We start from the raw sequence: 16,164 nt of genomic DNA, 5'->3' as shown, positions 1-16,164 counted from the left end.
AATTAGCATTACTGTAGATCTTTGGCTATAATGACCTGTAACAGAATTTTCAAATCGTATAAGAAAAAGATGGAAACATAATGTAGTATGCTTCCACTAGGATCCATGTTATTCAATACAAATCATACAAGTAACAAATTAACAGCTGATAAGAGCAAATGCATTTGCAACAGTCAAGTTCCCCTCCAGCTCTCATATGGACAGGCTTTGCACTTCACACATTACTTAAAATTTTTTTTCCATCTAGAAAAATAATAACTACAGGATATTGATTATGAAATCTTGTTTAACTGTAATGTAAACTAAGAATGTTACTCATCCTTTCTGCTCCAGATCTTTTATAGATGCTTAAATGAGATTAGGTCACAGCTGACAGATGTTTGAAATGGCAAGTGTCCAGCCTCACATTAGTGCAATCGTACCACATGCATACATACATACATACATACATCTTTTTAGAACCCTCTCTCTAACCCAAAATGTACTACCTGGTCCTTAACCCTAATTCCAAGCATAATCCTCACTTCCTAACCAAAAGTTTAAAACTCCCCGCCACTTCATAATGCTAATCTTTAATCCTAAACTCTAAAAAAAAAATAAAATCAAATGAATAAATAAAATGACTTGATTATCAGTGACTCAATAGGTAGCACACTCCACCTGGATGTAGGAAAACCCACAGAGTGTGATTGCTGTTCCCTTAGGAGGTGCCTTGCTACATTCTCCAGTAGTGACTGCAGTGCAGCAGGAGGAGCGTGCTACACTCTTGGATGTGTAATACTTCAGATGAAACATTAAATGGAAGTCCCATCTACCTGAGATGATGGTTGCTAAGCTGGATTTAAAATATGTCTATTTATTGTAGAGAGTATTGGTTACTTTACTATTACACTTTGATTATCATTTACATATGTAAACAATATCATTCATATTTTAATTTCCTCTACTGACTTCATCTGCCCTTTTTGCCACAATCATTTTTTTTTTATTTCTGCCATAACTTCATAATCCTTTTATTTTATTGTACAAAAGTTCATTGCATCTTTTTTCCTTAAACACCAAATTATCATAGTAAGCACTTTATCCCATCTAGCTATTTAAGTGTGTAGGAGGAGCTTGCCCATGACCTCAATGAACCTGTATGGGGCCACAGCTCCACCTATATGTTAGCTCTGGTACTTCAAGCAGGATTGCCTGCAGTAATGCAAGCAGCACCAGAGCTGCCAATCAGGGGGAGCTGCATGGCCATGAGACATGGGCTGGAGAACAAGTAGCATGGCCATCATACATGCTTTTACCATGACAACAGAGGGTGAGAGATATGTGTGGCCACTAGCCTGCTAAGAAAATTCTTCTTTTTTAACTATATTAACTATGCAAGTCGTCTCCACTAAATTTTGGAGATGACCTACACATAACCCTATTATCTCATGTGTGGAGTCCTTGTCTACCCCCCATGGTTCACACACAGAAGTGGAATATCTCCATCCATATGTGCAACATACTACTGCAAGCTGTCTGATTTTCTACAGTGTACTGCCAGCAATACCAAGTCAGCCATACAGATGAAGCAGTTGCTTCACCAATACAGCCAATTGACTTCAACAAGCTACTACACAGTTTCAGGGCTGTACAGTGTCAACATCTGCCAATGTACAACTCCAAAGTGTTTTGCTGTGCTAAGCCTGATTGCTGTTTTGGAATCAGGCATAAGGATCTACCAGACCCTATTAGCATACACTAAATAAGTACTGATGAAACCCTTGGTTTTGGATTGGGGCATTGAAGCATAAAATGTTACTCTACATCCAAATCATGTGGATTATGGCCATTTGTCTATTTATAAATGAGTACTGTACATGTTCATAAGTACCCACTAAGCCAAGAAGAGGTATGCATTAGAGGATTTTACTACATTTCTCAAATCCAGGAGTACAAATGGCGGATGCCCACTGGTAATATGATTTGCATAAAATCATGCAACTTCCAGCATGGAATAACTTTTTAAATTGGTGAAATGAGTTTGAAAGCCTAAGCATGTATTTCTGTATGGTTAACAAAGTCAGGTCATCATTAAGTCAGTACTACTGTTTCTTTGTATTTATAAGTTTTATTTTTTACTGTGTTTGTTTTGTTACTGTATTTGAACTACTGAAGTTATCCACTTATTAGAAAGGCATATGACATTAGTTTCATTAAACCAGTCTATGCTTTCTTAAGCTCATATGAGACAGACATTTGTGACTCTCTCTCCTTTAAGAAACACTATCATGGTCCAACTACAAGTGGTCAAGGAATCAAATTCTTTATTATTTCATTATATTTCTTTTGTCCATAGCAAGCCAAACCTTCTACTTTCTTGTGCGACTTGGGAAGACCTGGTCAGCAGCACGGGACTACTGCAGAGCACACCAAGCTGAACTTGTTAGTATCAGGAGTGATAGAGAAAACCAGAAGGTGAAAAGTATCATATCAACTCACACTGTCTGGATAGGACTCTACTGGGATTCTTCCAGTGGGCAGTGGCAGTGGGCAGATGGGGCATTTTCATCTTATCAGAACTGGGCTCTAGAAGAACCAAATAATTATGGTGGAAATGAGTTATGTGCATACGCATATGTGAACAGCCCAAACATTTCATTGGGAACATGGAATGACTATGAATGTACAGATGTACAATATTTTATATGCTATCAAGGTAATACAAACGTTTTTATTTATTCCATATGTAATGCTTGCTTAATCTTCTAACTTTGGCAAAAGACAGAGGTATCATTAAGCTGTGTACATTTTTAAATATCTGATGAGTGAAATTTTGTCAAAATAAATAATTTTGAATTTTGTTTGAATTTTTTTACTAACCAGAGCTGCAGTTACAAAGTTCATGAGCACAGTATGATGAATGCAATCCATACAGAGCTCTTTCGGGGCACTCTGTTCTGAAGGTTAAATCATACTACTTAAAAATTAAGGGAAATTAGGCCAAGAATCAACTCTCATCTCTTGGATAAATATATTGCTATATACTAGCAAAGTTAATAGCAGCACAGTGGTTCAGCAGATAGTGTTGTTGTCTCATAGAAAGTGGTTCCCTGATTCAGTTCTTGGCTGGTGAGCCTTCTGTGCAGAGTCTGCATGCCCTTCCTGTGTTTGTGCAGGTTTCCTACCACATTCCAAAGATGTACAGTAGGTGGATTGGTCACTCTAAACTGAACATAGGTGTGAGTTTGTGGTATGGAAGAACTACCACAGCAGAGCTAGCTACCCAGCAGTGCAAACCTTGTTTCTAGATGATTGACTCTACTGAAGTGACACCTTAACCCCCATGTGCAAAAATGTGGAAAAGGGGCTGTGGAAGGATGGATAGAAGTAAAGTTGAAATTTGGATATTATATGAATGACGTATTTTAATTAAGCAGATCACTCAGGGATCTTTACTCGACCCTTACTTAATATGAACTTGATAGACATTTATTTTGATGTAAGTATTTTTACAATCATTAAGCAGATGACATCAAAATTGAAAAAAAAAAAAACAATAAACAACAGAGATAATCAACGCACATAAAAAAAAGTTAACTGGTCCTATCCAAATCTGCAAAAGTAAAAAAAATGATGAAGCTTAATGTCACAAAACAAATGTATGAGTTTTTGGTAGCAAGCAAAATTACCTCTATGAAATTAATGAAAAACAAATTGAAAGGTCTCATACAATTACAGATTTGGATGTGACTTTGACAGAAAAATCTACATTTGATATTAACATAAATTCTGTGTAACAATGGAGATTAACTAAGTACTTAAAACAAACCGAGTCTACAAAAAAAGATCCAACGTTTCACTGAAGACTTGACCACACAGAATTTATTCAAAAAATAAAAGTAAACGTAAAGCGCTTTTCATCGCTCAGTGTTTGAGCAACTTCCTCAGACATTCAACACTTTGTCTAATTAATTATTTATATATACTCACGTCACTAAAGACACTATCATTATGCATCAATTACAATTTTAAAGCAATAGTGTTCAATAACAACATGAAGCAGCAAAGAATGTGTATAACAAATGTAAGTATACACAATTAAAAGTATGTATGTATATCTAAAATCACATAATCATATAGTCAACCCGCAAGAAATAAACCCAAATAAATATTTATGAAAACGAAGCTTAAATAAAGTGATACAGTGCAGGTTTGCAAGGTAAATTGTCAGTAAAAGTCAAAACAACATTTCATACAAGCCTTTAGACTATATACAATAATAAAGTGCAAGCAAGACAGGTTACGTTCAACTTGTCATGAAAGTTGTTGTTTTGGGATGTATTTAAACAAGTGTATATGTGTGTTTATATTTTTAAAATTGTATAAAAGTATATGCATATATAGATTTTTTAAAATTATTTATAAAATCTTATGTGTACATCTCATAATAAAATGTAGTATACACATTAAGATGAACTCATAAATTACAAGTGCGAATGTTGTAAAGTTTCTAGTAAATATAAGTTAAATAACTAGGAAAATACATGTGTATATAAGTAAGTGTAAGTGTATGTGTCATACCTATCTTTACACAAAAGGGGTCTTAAATAAGTTTTACTGTAATAATATAGGCAAACCTATGAACTAAATAAGTGTATTTGTTATTTCCTATTCAAACTCCTTAATTTTAATAGGCAGCTAATGTTACAATGGTCATTTAACCCTGGGTAAACAAATGCATTTGTACGCCATTGCCAAGTTAATTCTCGCTCCTCTAAAAGCAAGTTGTATGGACCACCTCTAAGGTTTGTCTGAATCTGGTCTAATGCCGTAAATTTGAAATTATGGCCCGGGTTAGTTAAAATATGTTTAGATAAGGCATTCTCTACTTTTTTGTTTTGTATAGCGTATGTGTGTTCATAAACTCTTTCTTTAAAGTGCCTTTCAGTCTTTCCTATATAGAAAGCTGGGCATAGTGTACATGAAGCCACGTACACTATAAGTTTAGAGTAGCAATTTAGTTTGTATTTAACTTCATATTTTTTGTTTTTGATGGTTATGTATTCTCCACTACACATATGTTTGCACATATTACAACTTTCACAGATTGTCATGCCTTTCTTCCTACTAAAATTGTTAATAGTATTACCTTCCAAAATGTTTTTCAAATTATAACCCCTTCTATATACGATTCTAGGATATTCAACTAGATTACTAGAAATGCTCCTATCTTGTTGAATCAAGGTCCAGTTTTTGAATAATAATTTTTTAATGATATCACTGTCCATGTTGTATGTTGTTATAAAACTAAGTTTGAAATCATTATTAGGTTGTATTTTTCTTTCCAAGGTTTCTATTTCCTCTAATAAGTACTCCTGGTTTTCCACTATGTCTGAAGATGTACTTTTATCAATGAATTGGTTAAGAATGGGAAGTATAATACCATTAGTTCTTTTACATCTCACTTCCTGGACTATCTCGTCTAAAAAGTCACTGGGGTAACCCCTCTCACAGAAAAAAGCTGTAAGTAGTTTGCATTCAAGTTCGAAGTCACTAATGTAAGTAGTCATACGAGCTGCTCAAATTAGCTGGCCTTTCACTATAGCTTTTTTCTGTGAGATCGGGTGAAGGCTGGTGTAGTGGAGGTATGAATTGCAGAAAGTTTCTTTCCTATGTATCTTAGAAAAGTACTGATTATTAGCATGGTCTTTAGATAAGTTCACATCCAAATAGTCAATAGATTGTTTCTGAAAATTGGATGTGAATTTAAAGAAGTCAGTAGTATTGTTAAAAAAATTTAAAAGCTTTTCTGCTTTTCTTTTATCTCCTCCAAATAAGATAAAAATATCGTCCAGGAAGCGGGTATAGTACTTAATAAGAGGGGCCCATTCAGTATTCTCAAAAATATATTGATGTTCCCAATACGCCATAACTGTGTTCGCTAAACTGGCCCCACAAGGTGAACCCATTGCAAAACCACATCTTTGCAAGTACAACTTATTATTAAAAGTGAAAAAGTTGTTTGTCAAAATAATATCCAATAGTGTTGTTACAGTAAAAATTTAGTTTGCTGGAGCCCCTTTCTTAATTAAAAATAAATTTACCCACTCTATCGCTTCCAAATGTGGAATTGACGTATATAAATCTATAACGTCAATAGTGACGAAGTTGTGGTCTTCTCTGTATACAATGTTGTCAAAATTCTTCAGAAAAGACCATGAATCTTTACATACTTGAACTTCAGTCACTAGATATTTTTTTAGAATATTGTCTACTAATTTAGCAGATGCATACGTGATAGAGTTTCGTCCATCTATTAATGGTCTAAACGGGGGGTCCAGGATGTTTTTATGTATTTTTGGTGTTGCAAACATAATAGGGATCTTTGGCCAGTTAGTAGTGACATATTGGTAACTGTTCAAGTCAATGTATCCGTCCATAAATAGGTCACTGTAATAACCTTTTATCATTCTATATGCAGTATTTACCTCATTTACAGATACTTCTTTATATGTTTCGTTAGCCAGTATTTTCTCAACTCTGTCAACATAATCGTAGTTATCAAATAAGGTCAGTCCTCCACCTTTGTCTGGCTTAATAGCTCTAATATTAAGTGTTTTAAATGTAGATAGAGCTATGCTTTCATCCTTACTTATATTTCTTCTTTGCCTTGGATTCATATAAATTCTATTATATGAACTGTCTTTGATACTATGTAAATCAAGTTCCATAACCTGTTCAAATGTAGACAGAGTTGGGTGTAAAGTAGGGTTGTATTCACTAACTGTTTTAAGTGGCTCACTGGCTACTGGTGAGTCTCCTAAAAGAATGCTAAGGTTAAGTTTCCTTACAAATAATTTAAGGTCCTTGATACATTGTGCCAAATCCATATGATTGCTAGGCACAAAGGTTTGTCCCCTAGCAAAAAGATCAACTAAAGAGGGTTCAATGTCAATACATGAGAAATTGTAAACCACAAAGTCTCCTGCTTTATTCTGTATAATTGCAGGTTTAGTCACTTCTTGGTTTATCTCTTTGGTTTGTTGTATGGGCCATGTTGTTTTTTTTGATGTTGGTTTTGTTGGTTATTATAGTTGTAGTTGTTAACAAAATGTCTCTTAGGGATAGCACCCAAATTCGGGTTGTCCTGGTCACCCCCTTGGGCTGGGCCGTATGTTGGTTGGCCACCCTGTTGGCCTCGATTAGAGGTAAATTGTCGTCCATTCCTTAAACAGCCAGCCCATGTGTTATTATTCCTATTGTTTTGCCTGTTCGTTGAATTAGATGTATCAAAGTCTAAGCTGGTGTCTTGGTCATCAATAAATGATTCTAAAATTTCATTGTCGTTTGTTTTAGTGTCAGCAGGAGCATTCTGAGACCCCGGTGGTTTAGGGTATGCTTTTCCGTTGTCATAAGCAAATCTGTCCCTGTTTAATTTCTTGATTTTAGTTAATTTCAGCTTAGTTAAAAGTTGGTCAATAGACGTAAACATTCTATCGTAGTCGAATCTATATCTAGTAAAGTCTTTGTGGTTGGTAATAAAGCTATGCAGTCCGTCAACTTCTCTAGATAGCTCAGCAATTTGTAGTCTATAATGTTTAATCATGCACTCCATGAGTGCAAGCCCCTGTTCGTTAAAAAGATTAATTAACTCTAAGTGGAACGTTGAGTTTGTCACCAGTCCAGTTGGGTAAACATGATGCCTTAACCCCTTAGGTACTATACGCAGCCTACAGCATTCTTGAAAATAATTAACTTCCAGCTGTAATTTTTTGATTTTGAGAAGTTTAACATCTAAAAGTTTCAAGTTGCTGGTAAGTATTTTCTCACTCACCTCTTGGATATCCGCGTTGGGAGCCGGTTGCTCCGTATCAGTCTGTTGGTTAAAGTTAAGGTTGTTAGTGTTTGTAATCCAATCCTTTAATACAGGAGCTCCGATAAGCTCCCCAACGCCATTCAAAGTAGTCCTTCCGTTCAGGGGGGTTTCAGGGGTAGGGTTAGAGCAATTATTGTTGGTTAAACAAGGCTGGTTATTCTGCTCGCTGGTAACAAAACTGTTTACGTTAAGTTCCAAAGGCTACGTGTTAATATTGCTAGCTGGCGGCGAATTCAAAGTGCTAGTTGTGTTAGTAGCAGCAACGATTGATGGTGTACTTTGTCCAAGTGGGATAGAAGCAGACAAATTGCCAGCGTCAAGGGTTTGCGAGTTGGTAAAGTCAGCTGCACCAAGTTGAGAGTCCAGGCGTGAAGAAAGCCTGTCGACTCTTTCCGTGAGTGCCAGTATAAGAGCCGTTAAGTTCACATCGTCATCGCAAAGAGATCTTTTAATAGAAATGTTTTGGGAAGAAGGGATGACTTCCTCGTCTTCGCTGTGATCGTTAGATGCCATGAGCAACACAAGAGACAAACTAAGTACTTAAAACAAACTGAGTCTACAAAAAAAGATCCAACGTTTCACTGAAGACTTGACCACACAGAATTTATTCAAAAAATAAAAGTAAACGTAAAGCGCTTTTCGTCGCTCAATGTTTGAGCAACTTCCTCAGACATTCAACACTTTGTCTAATTAATGGAGATTAAAAATGTTAGGATATTTTAACAGATTTACAATGTAGAATAAAAAGGTCTTGTTACCAGGCAGAACTGTTAAAAATCAAACAGTTTATTTTTACAGATTTGTTACATCTATTTAAAAAGGTCATTGTATCTATCCTTAATTTCTTTATCATACCTAAGCTGAAGTATGCAATTCAGACTTGGTCATTCCAGAGTATTAAACATATGCATTTTTTGGAATGTTATAAGGGAGTATTTAACAGGCTATTTATGGAATAAAAGAAAAAAGACTTAAGTTTCTAATTTATTCTGACTGCCATGCAGAATATCAAAGGAAGATATGTTCATAGTTTAAAACCACAGTAAGAATTCATTTCATTTTTGAATGCTTGGGATGATATTCATCATTCTGGCATTGTAATAAAAGATTCCTAATGGTCTAAAAAAAGAAGAAACGTCATTGAAATTACTGCAGTTAGAGACATAAATCTATGTAAACAGACTGAAAATGCAAGCATCTTTAATGCATTACATCCGAGTGATGCCTCCAGGTGCATCTGCAGTTAACTCCTGCTGACGCCTCTAAGTGCCAACTATTGCTTATTCATATTTGCATCAATAATTCCAAAACCATGCTATGTATAAGGTTTTAAAATATTTCATCTTAAAGGTTACACAATGGCAAACTCAACTGCATTAATATTTTACCTCTGTCTATTGCAGGTAAATAGATATTAACTGTTGTTTTTATGATAGTAATTTATATAGATATAATTCTCACATTGTTCTAAATATCTCAACATCCAAGTAACACAGACAGAACACCTTTGTCTCATATGAAAGCTCTCAGATGGATGAATAAAATTCTGCTGACAGTATGTGTGTAACTTGAGTGGTTGCTGAGATATTGTAAGTTGTTTACAAAATATTACAACTGTAATAGTTACTGTGTTTATTGTGACTTATAAAAGTCGTTTTAAGATCTAGAACCTAAAAGAATAGTACCACTGTAAAAATAGTTTGTGCTGAACAGTTTGCCATTTATCCTTCTTTCATAACTCCTATGGTTCCAGAGAGATGAACATTTGTTTGAAATGTGAGGACATAATTTGATTCTGTCAAAAAGCTTAGGCTCCGCCCATTGGAAGTTACAACGCAAACTTCCTGAGCTCCATTGGAGTGAATGAGTTAAATATAGATTAAATTAATATTACAGAAGAAATAAACATCTGAGCTGATGTCAGCTATCTGAGCAGTTACACCACTTGGCTTTTATGTATATGCAAAAGACTTAAGTACTTATTTCCACAGAACAAACAAATTACCCACAGAAATGAATAGAGAAGTTTACTTTTGATGACAAATTACATTGAGCAGTTCCATTAAAGAACTACTGAGATGGTGAAAGGATTTCTGCCAGCAAAATATGCCTATCGCTGCACCTAAACATCAATATTCTGTATTTCAAATATTATTAGCATTTTCTATTGTTAACAGAAGAAACACAAACCAAAAGGCAAAGTCAGAAATATAATCACTTCTGTGGAAGAAGGATTGGATTTTATTGACTGTAGGTTATGCTACTAATTGTAATCCTTTAAAAAAATATACAAGGTCATGCTATTGGGGGTCATATGTACTGCTGACCTAATTATAGTGTAATTTTGCCTCTGCTGTAGAACAAGGTCTGATAGACTTGTAAAGCTCCTTTAGATTTGTTTTATGAGGTAATCATTGCAGGATAGATTTGAATATCTCAAGGAAATGCATTACAAAATGACTTGAAATGCTAAAGGCATTGCTATACATATTAGAGTTAGACCCTCTCAACTCACACAGTACTTAGTCTGAGGACCCAAGCTTCCCATGTGGGTTGCCCCTATGTAAATATTAAACATGTTCCTTTACTGGTCATTGTGCAGAGTTAATGAACAAATGAGAGTTGTAGACATTGTGAATTAAGCCCCCAAAACTGGCCGCTATACTACAGTTATCCTCACAGGAATGATCATGCAGGCCTGTAGCAAATTTATTTATTTTTATTTATTTTCCATTTGTTTACCAGGTTAGTTTGACTGGACACAAGGTGACAATTTTTAGCGGAGGCCCAGGGAGTAAAGCTCCAGATACATAGTAAAAAAGTTATATAAACATAGCTATTTTGGACAAAGAGCATTGAATATATAAAAGGAGTAAATTCAGAATTTTACAAATGATGCAGCATACAGTGGTTAGAATATTGAGAAACAATTAAACAAGGTATTATACAACAAATATACAACTGCTTGAACATAAATTCAAAAAGAAATTTCCACAGACAGAGTCAAAAACTAGAAATCATAACTATAAAGGTGGCCTGAACACCTAGTTTACAGTACTCTGCATTAAGTGAAACTACAGAGTATACCTGTGATCTAGGGATGATGAAAGTCAGGAAAAGGGGAAATTAGTCTGGTTCTGTACAGGAACATATCCAAGTTTTGAATAGGAGATGTTTTAGTAGGGATTTGAAAGTATGTTTACTATTTAGACATCTAATGCCAGGGGTAGAGAGTTCCAGGCCTTAGCAACAGCATAGGAATAAAGAGATTGTCCTGAGCTATGTAATCAATTGGTAACAACAAACAAAGTGCTCCGCAAGGATGGCCTGCAGGGTCAAACCAACAACGTAAATCCACCAACAACCAGCAAAAATGATAGTGAACACAATATAGTAAAGAATATTTTATTATTGCTCCAAAACCATATTCCAGACTGGTTTCGGCTATTCAGCCTTTGTCAATGGATACAAAAATTTGGTGTATGATGAAACAGCCTGTATTTATAGTCATCTCTAATTATCTTGAAACAGTGGTATAGCTCAACTTAGTGGATGGAGTATCCAAGTACATGTCTCACCTGAAGAACAAAGCTTTCACCCAGTAACATATGATATCAAAACTGTTAAATAATAGATAATATCATATTTTCAAGGATTATAAAAAGAGAATTTTGTAAAAATCCTTTGTGCATACAGATCCCATGGTGAAAAGCCAGGGGCATACTCTAAGTATTTATGAATAAGCATGGGGGCTAAGCAATTAAGGGTGGTGTTATCAGCATACTGTACTATATTAGTTTGTTGGGTAGCCGAGGGGAGGTTATTGGTAAAGATGGAAAACAGTAAGGGACCAAGAATGGATCCTTGCGGAACACCTTGTCCCACTGGGAGGAGAGGGGAGAGAGAATTATGCCATTTAACAGTTTGTTGCTGGAGGGACAGATAAATTTTAAACCACAGTAGAGAGGAGTTATCCAGATTAAGCTCAGAGACAGTCAATAGTAATTTGCAGTGGGATACCATCTCAAATGCCTTTGACAGGTCTAGGAAGACAACAGATACTTAGTTACCAAGATTTATTTGCTGGTTGACGTGGTCAGTAAAGGATGCAAGGGCAGAGGTGGTACTATGGTTTGGCAGAAATCCATGTTGGGAATTTGCTAGCAGGTTATACTGAAGAAGATGATTCAGTAGTTGGGTGTGTACACATTTTTCTAAGATTTATGATAGGGGAGAGAGTATAGCTAAGGGGCAATAATTGCTAAGTTGTGTTGAGCAACCAACTTTGTGTAGGGGGACGACATAAGAAATTTTCCAGAGAGCGGGAACAGTGTGTTCAGTTATGGATCTATTGATGAGTATGGAAATAGGGTAGGCTATGGCAGAGGGGCAATCCTGAGATAATCAGCAGGGAGTTTATCAGCAGCGAGAGTGGTGGGTTTAAGTTTGGCAAGATGTTTATGAATTAGGTCAGTTGGAACTGGTTTAAGAGAGAATTGGGCATTGGTCTTATGGTAACAGTTTTGTAGTTTGGGGGTATTTGTAGTAGTAGTGGGGAAATTTTTGAATAACTTTTTGGATAGAGGAGGTGAAATAGTCATTAAACTGGGTTGCAAATATCTTTGTTATCACCTTCATTGTTAGGGATTGCAGAAGTGATTTTGCCTGGTTGGAGAATTTGATTAATTGCGGACCAGAATTTTTGTGGATTGTTGTACTGAGTTTTTTGTAGCTGGATATAATAACTTTTTTGACATTATGTATTTGTTTTTTTGCTTTGTTTTTGAGCTCTAGGAAGTATTGTCGATTTGTACTTGTTTTGTTGGCATGCCAGTCTGCCCAAGCTATGTCTCGTTGTTTGAGTAAGGATCTTGTATCCTTTGAGATCCAGGGGGCTGGGTTGGTTTTAGTATGAATTATATGCTGTGGGGCCATAAGATTAAGGATACCTAAAAAGGTAGTATTATCTAATGGTGGAGTTTTAAGGGGTGACCAATTTTTTTAAGGTGTTGATAAATTGGTCTGGTAGGAAATTTTTAGAACTATGGATAGAAAATAGGATGGGGAGTTTTATGGCTTTTGTATGCTGTCTTAGTATGAATGTGGGTAGGTGATCACTGAGGGAGCTGTGTACTGTACCAGATATATTGGCAGATGAAGGCTTGTTGGTTAGGATCCAGTCTAATATGGATTCTTTTTTGGTGGATTTGTCTATACGGGTGGGGGTTTGGATAAGTTGTGTGAAGTTAAATAGGTTTAAATGGTATTTCTGGGGGGATGCCATTATAGAGGCCCAATCAGTATTGAAGTACCTCAGGACAAGTGTCTCCTGAGGGAGGTCGGTGAAAGTCCAATGTAAAACTAGAGTGGCAATATTGTCACCTGATGATAAGTAGACATCTATAATTTTGAGTTGTTTCTGCTGTTTTTTTTTTTTTTTTTTCAATAATAGTTCTTTATTATTTTTCACTTATTCGTACATACATTTGACAGAGAAATACAGAGGTAATTTCCAAACAAATCTTCTATCAATATTCTAGCAACATATATACATTATTTACATGAATGCTTCCACAATTAAATAACATACCTATAAAGAATTATTATCTGTAAAGATAGTTTCTTGTAATAATATGGTTCCTAATAAGGTTAGATTTTATACTGTAAATAACAATGGAGTTTCCTGTGTTCGCTGCATTAAGCTAATATAATATTGAAAATTTGTTCCCAAATCTTCAGATTTTTTTAGATGCTTACTTTGGTTATTGATAACATATTTGTGGGCTAATATATGTTTTATCACTAAGATCTTAAAATTGTCCCAAGAAGTTTGAAATGGGTTCAACCAATTTGTAGCTATGTAGAGCTTCATTAGCAGGAAAATATTCATAAGTATGATCATCTGGGATCTAGATAGATTATTTGGAGGGATATGTAATATCATAAATTCCCAAGAAAGCGTTGAATTTTGATACCCTATCTTTTGTAGTTGTAGTTTTAGGGAATTCCAAAGTTTATGTATACATTTACAGCTCCAGAACATATGTAAGAGGTCAGCAGTTTCATTCTTACAATATGGGCACTTAGCAGAATTTATGGAGTTAAATTTATACAAGCTAAGACTTGTGTAGTAGGCATTATTGAATATCATGAGTTGGGTGAATGCTAACTTTTGAAGGGAAATTGATTTTACTGTTAATTTAATTGCATTTATTAATTTATTCTCTTCAACCAATGGTAGTTTTCCTTTCCAATAATTTGATACAAGAAGGTGGTCTTGATATTTGAAGCATTTTATCAGTTTATATGTGGATGTTATATATTAGATAGTTTGTGATAGGGCTTGCCATATTGAGGTACATGCCATTAAGTCCTCTTTATTAATAGTTAAGTTTTTAAAGTAGCTTGAAGATAATTCTTTAATCTGCCTCAACATCACTAGATATGATTTGGGGAGATTCATTTCCTGTCTTAGATCATGAGCAGAATAATTCAAATATGGGTATATATCTTGTAGAGTTAAGTTGATTATAAGTGGGAAGTTTTTTAATTCTATAAGTTGATTATTAATTCTCAGGTTAGGGTTTCTATGAAAGGGTTGTAAGATCATCATATATTGAAAGAGATTTAATGATCTAAAAAGATTTTGTATTAATGTTATATAGATGTTAATGTGCTCCATTAGAGCATATGATTTAATTATATCTCTGTTTAGAAAAGGTAAAGCTTTGGGATTCATATTCAGATGCTTGACATGTTTGTAACCCAGTCTTAACCAGTTTGGGGACCATTTATTATTTTGCATGACATAATTAGCTATTCTTATAATTCTATTGGCATTTATAATTAAGTAATATCTTTCAAAGTCAGGTAAATTTAAACCACCTCTATTTTTTGGGGTCATCAAATTATCGTATGATATTCTAGTTTTCCTTGGGTCCCATATAAATTTCGCAAGTTCAATGTGAATTTGTTTAAAAAACTTCTTGGGGATTAACACTTGAGTAGATCTAAAGATATATAATAATCTGGGTAGAACATTCATTTTAATAATTGAGACCTTTGATAATAGAGATAATTTCAGGTTATTCCATCTCCTTAGATCAGATAAAATGTGTTCCCAATTTAGTTTAACATTGTTGACATAAAAATCCTTGTTGTCTGTGAAGAATGCGATTCCTAAATATTTAATCTTTTCTTCAGATTTTACTTGTCCTTTCAAAGGTAGAAGTGAAAAGTGTTTAGGCATTTTCAAAGGAAATATATTGTTTTTTTTAAGGTTTATTTTATAGTTTGATATTAATGCAAAGTCTTCGACAGCAGATAGTATTTTTTGGTATCAGAAACAGGTGTTGTACAATATATATTAAGATCATCTGCAAAAGCTGCCATAGAGATCTTGGTACCGTAAATTATTGGGGCATTATGGTATACATTTTGTTTAATATGTAGAAATAAAGGTTCTAGATATAGATTAAATAGTAGGGGGGATAAAGGACATCCTTGTCGGATATCATTCCTAATTTGTATTCTTTTAGAAAACACTTTATTTATATATAAAGTTGTATAGGGGTTATTATATAATGTTTGTAATGTTAAGATGAATTCTTGGGGTATATTAAAATAAGGTAAGGTGTTAAATAGAAATTTTAAGTTAACTCTATCGAAGGCCTTTTGTGCATCAATAATAAGTGCATACATGTTTAAATTCCTTTGATTGGCATAAGAGATTAAAGTATGGAGTGTTAAGGTGTTGTCACTGGCTTGCCTAGAAGTTAAGAAGCCAGTTTGTTCGTTGGAAATGATTAAATTCATTATTTTCTTCAGTCTGATAGCTACAATAGAATTCAGGATTTTAGTATCAATGTTTAAAAGTGATACAGGTCTATAACTGTCTGGGTTTTGAAGATCCAAATTTTCTTTGGGTATAAGGATTGTTTTGGATGCATTAAAGTATAAGTCATTATTGATTTTGTTATTAATTATATAATTTAATGTACATGAAAGTATTTTAACAATAGTATTGCAAAACGTTATATAAAATTCTGCTGTGAGGCCATCTGGGCCCGGAGCTTTGTGGGATTTCAAATTTTTAATTGTTGATGTTATTTCCTCCATAGAAATTGGTTGTATTAAATCTCTCTGTAGATTCTCGTCTATTTTTGGGGAAGTTATTTCTTTGTAGGATTCACTATAATTTTTGTTTGTAGGTGATTCACCTTGATCTCCATACATTTGGGTGTATATCAATTCAAAAATGTTAATAATATCATTAGATTTCATATATATTTTGCTTTTGTAATATA

The 16,164-nt window shown here is 34.4% G+C and overlaps 1 protein-coding gene across 1 annotated transcript in view; it reads left to right on the top strand.

Annotated features, from left to right (window-relative positions):
* The window catches only part of LOC122810548 (macrophage mannose receptor 1-like), a 195,771-nt gene that overhangs the window by 142,986 nt on the left and 36,621 nt on the right, over positions 1 to 16,164 (top strand). The window contains exon 4 of the mRNA XM_044082130.1: positions 2,339 to 2,698. Coding sequence (XP_043938065.1) covers positions 2,339 to 2,698 — 360 coding nt within the window. The remainder of the gene's footprint in view (positions 1 to 2,338; positions 2,699 to 16,164) is intronic.

Source organism: Protopterus annectens, chromosome 9.part0 (assembly GCF_019279795.1).
Source record: "Protopterus annectens isolate FY-2018-M chromosome 9.part0, PAN1.0, whole genome shotgun sequence".
Classification (NCBI taxonomy): domain Eukaryota; kingdom Metazoa; phylum Chordata; order Ceratodontiformes; family Protopteridae; genus Protopterus; species Protopterus annectens.
Note: the sequence above shows the minus strand (reverse complement) of the source record. Positions and strands in the feature narration are given on the sequence as shown.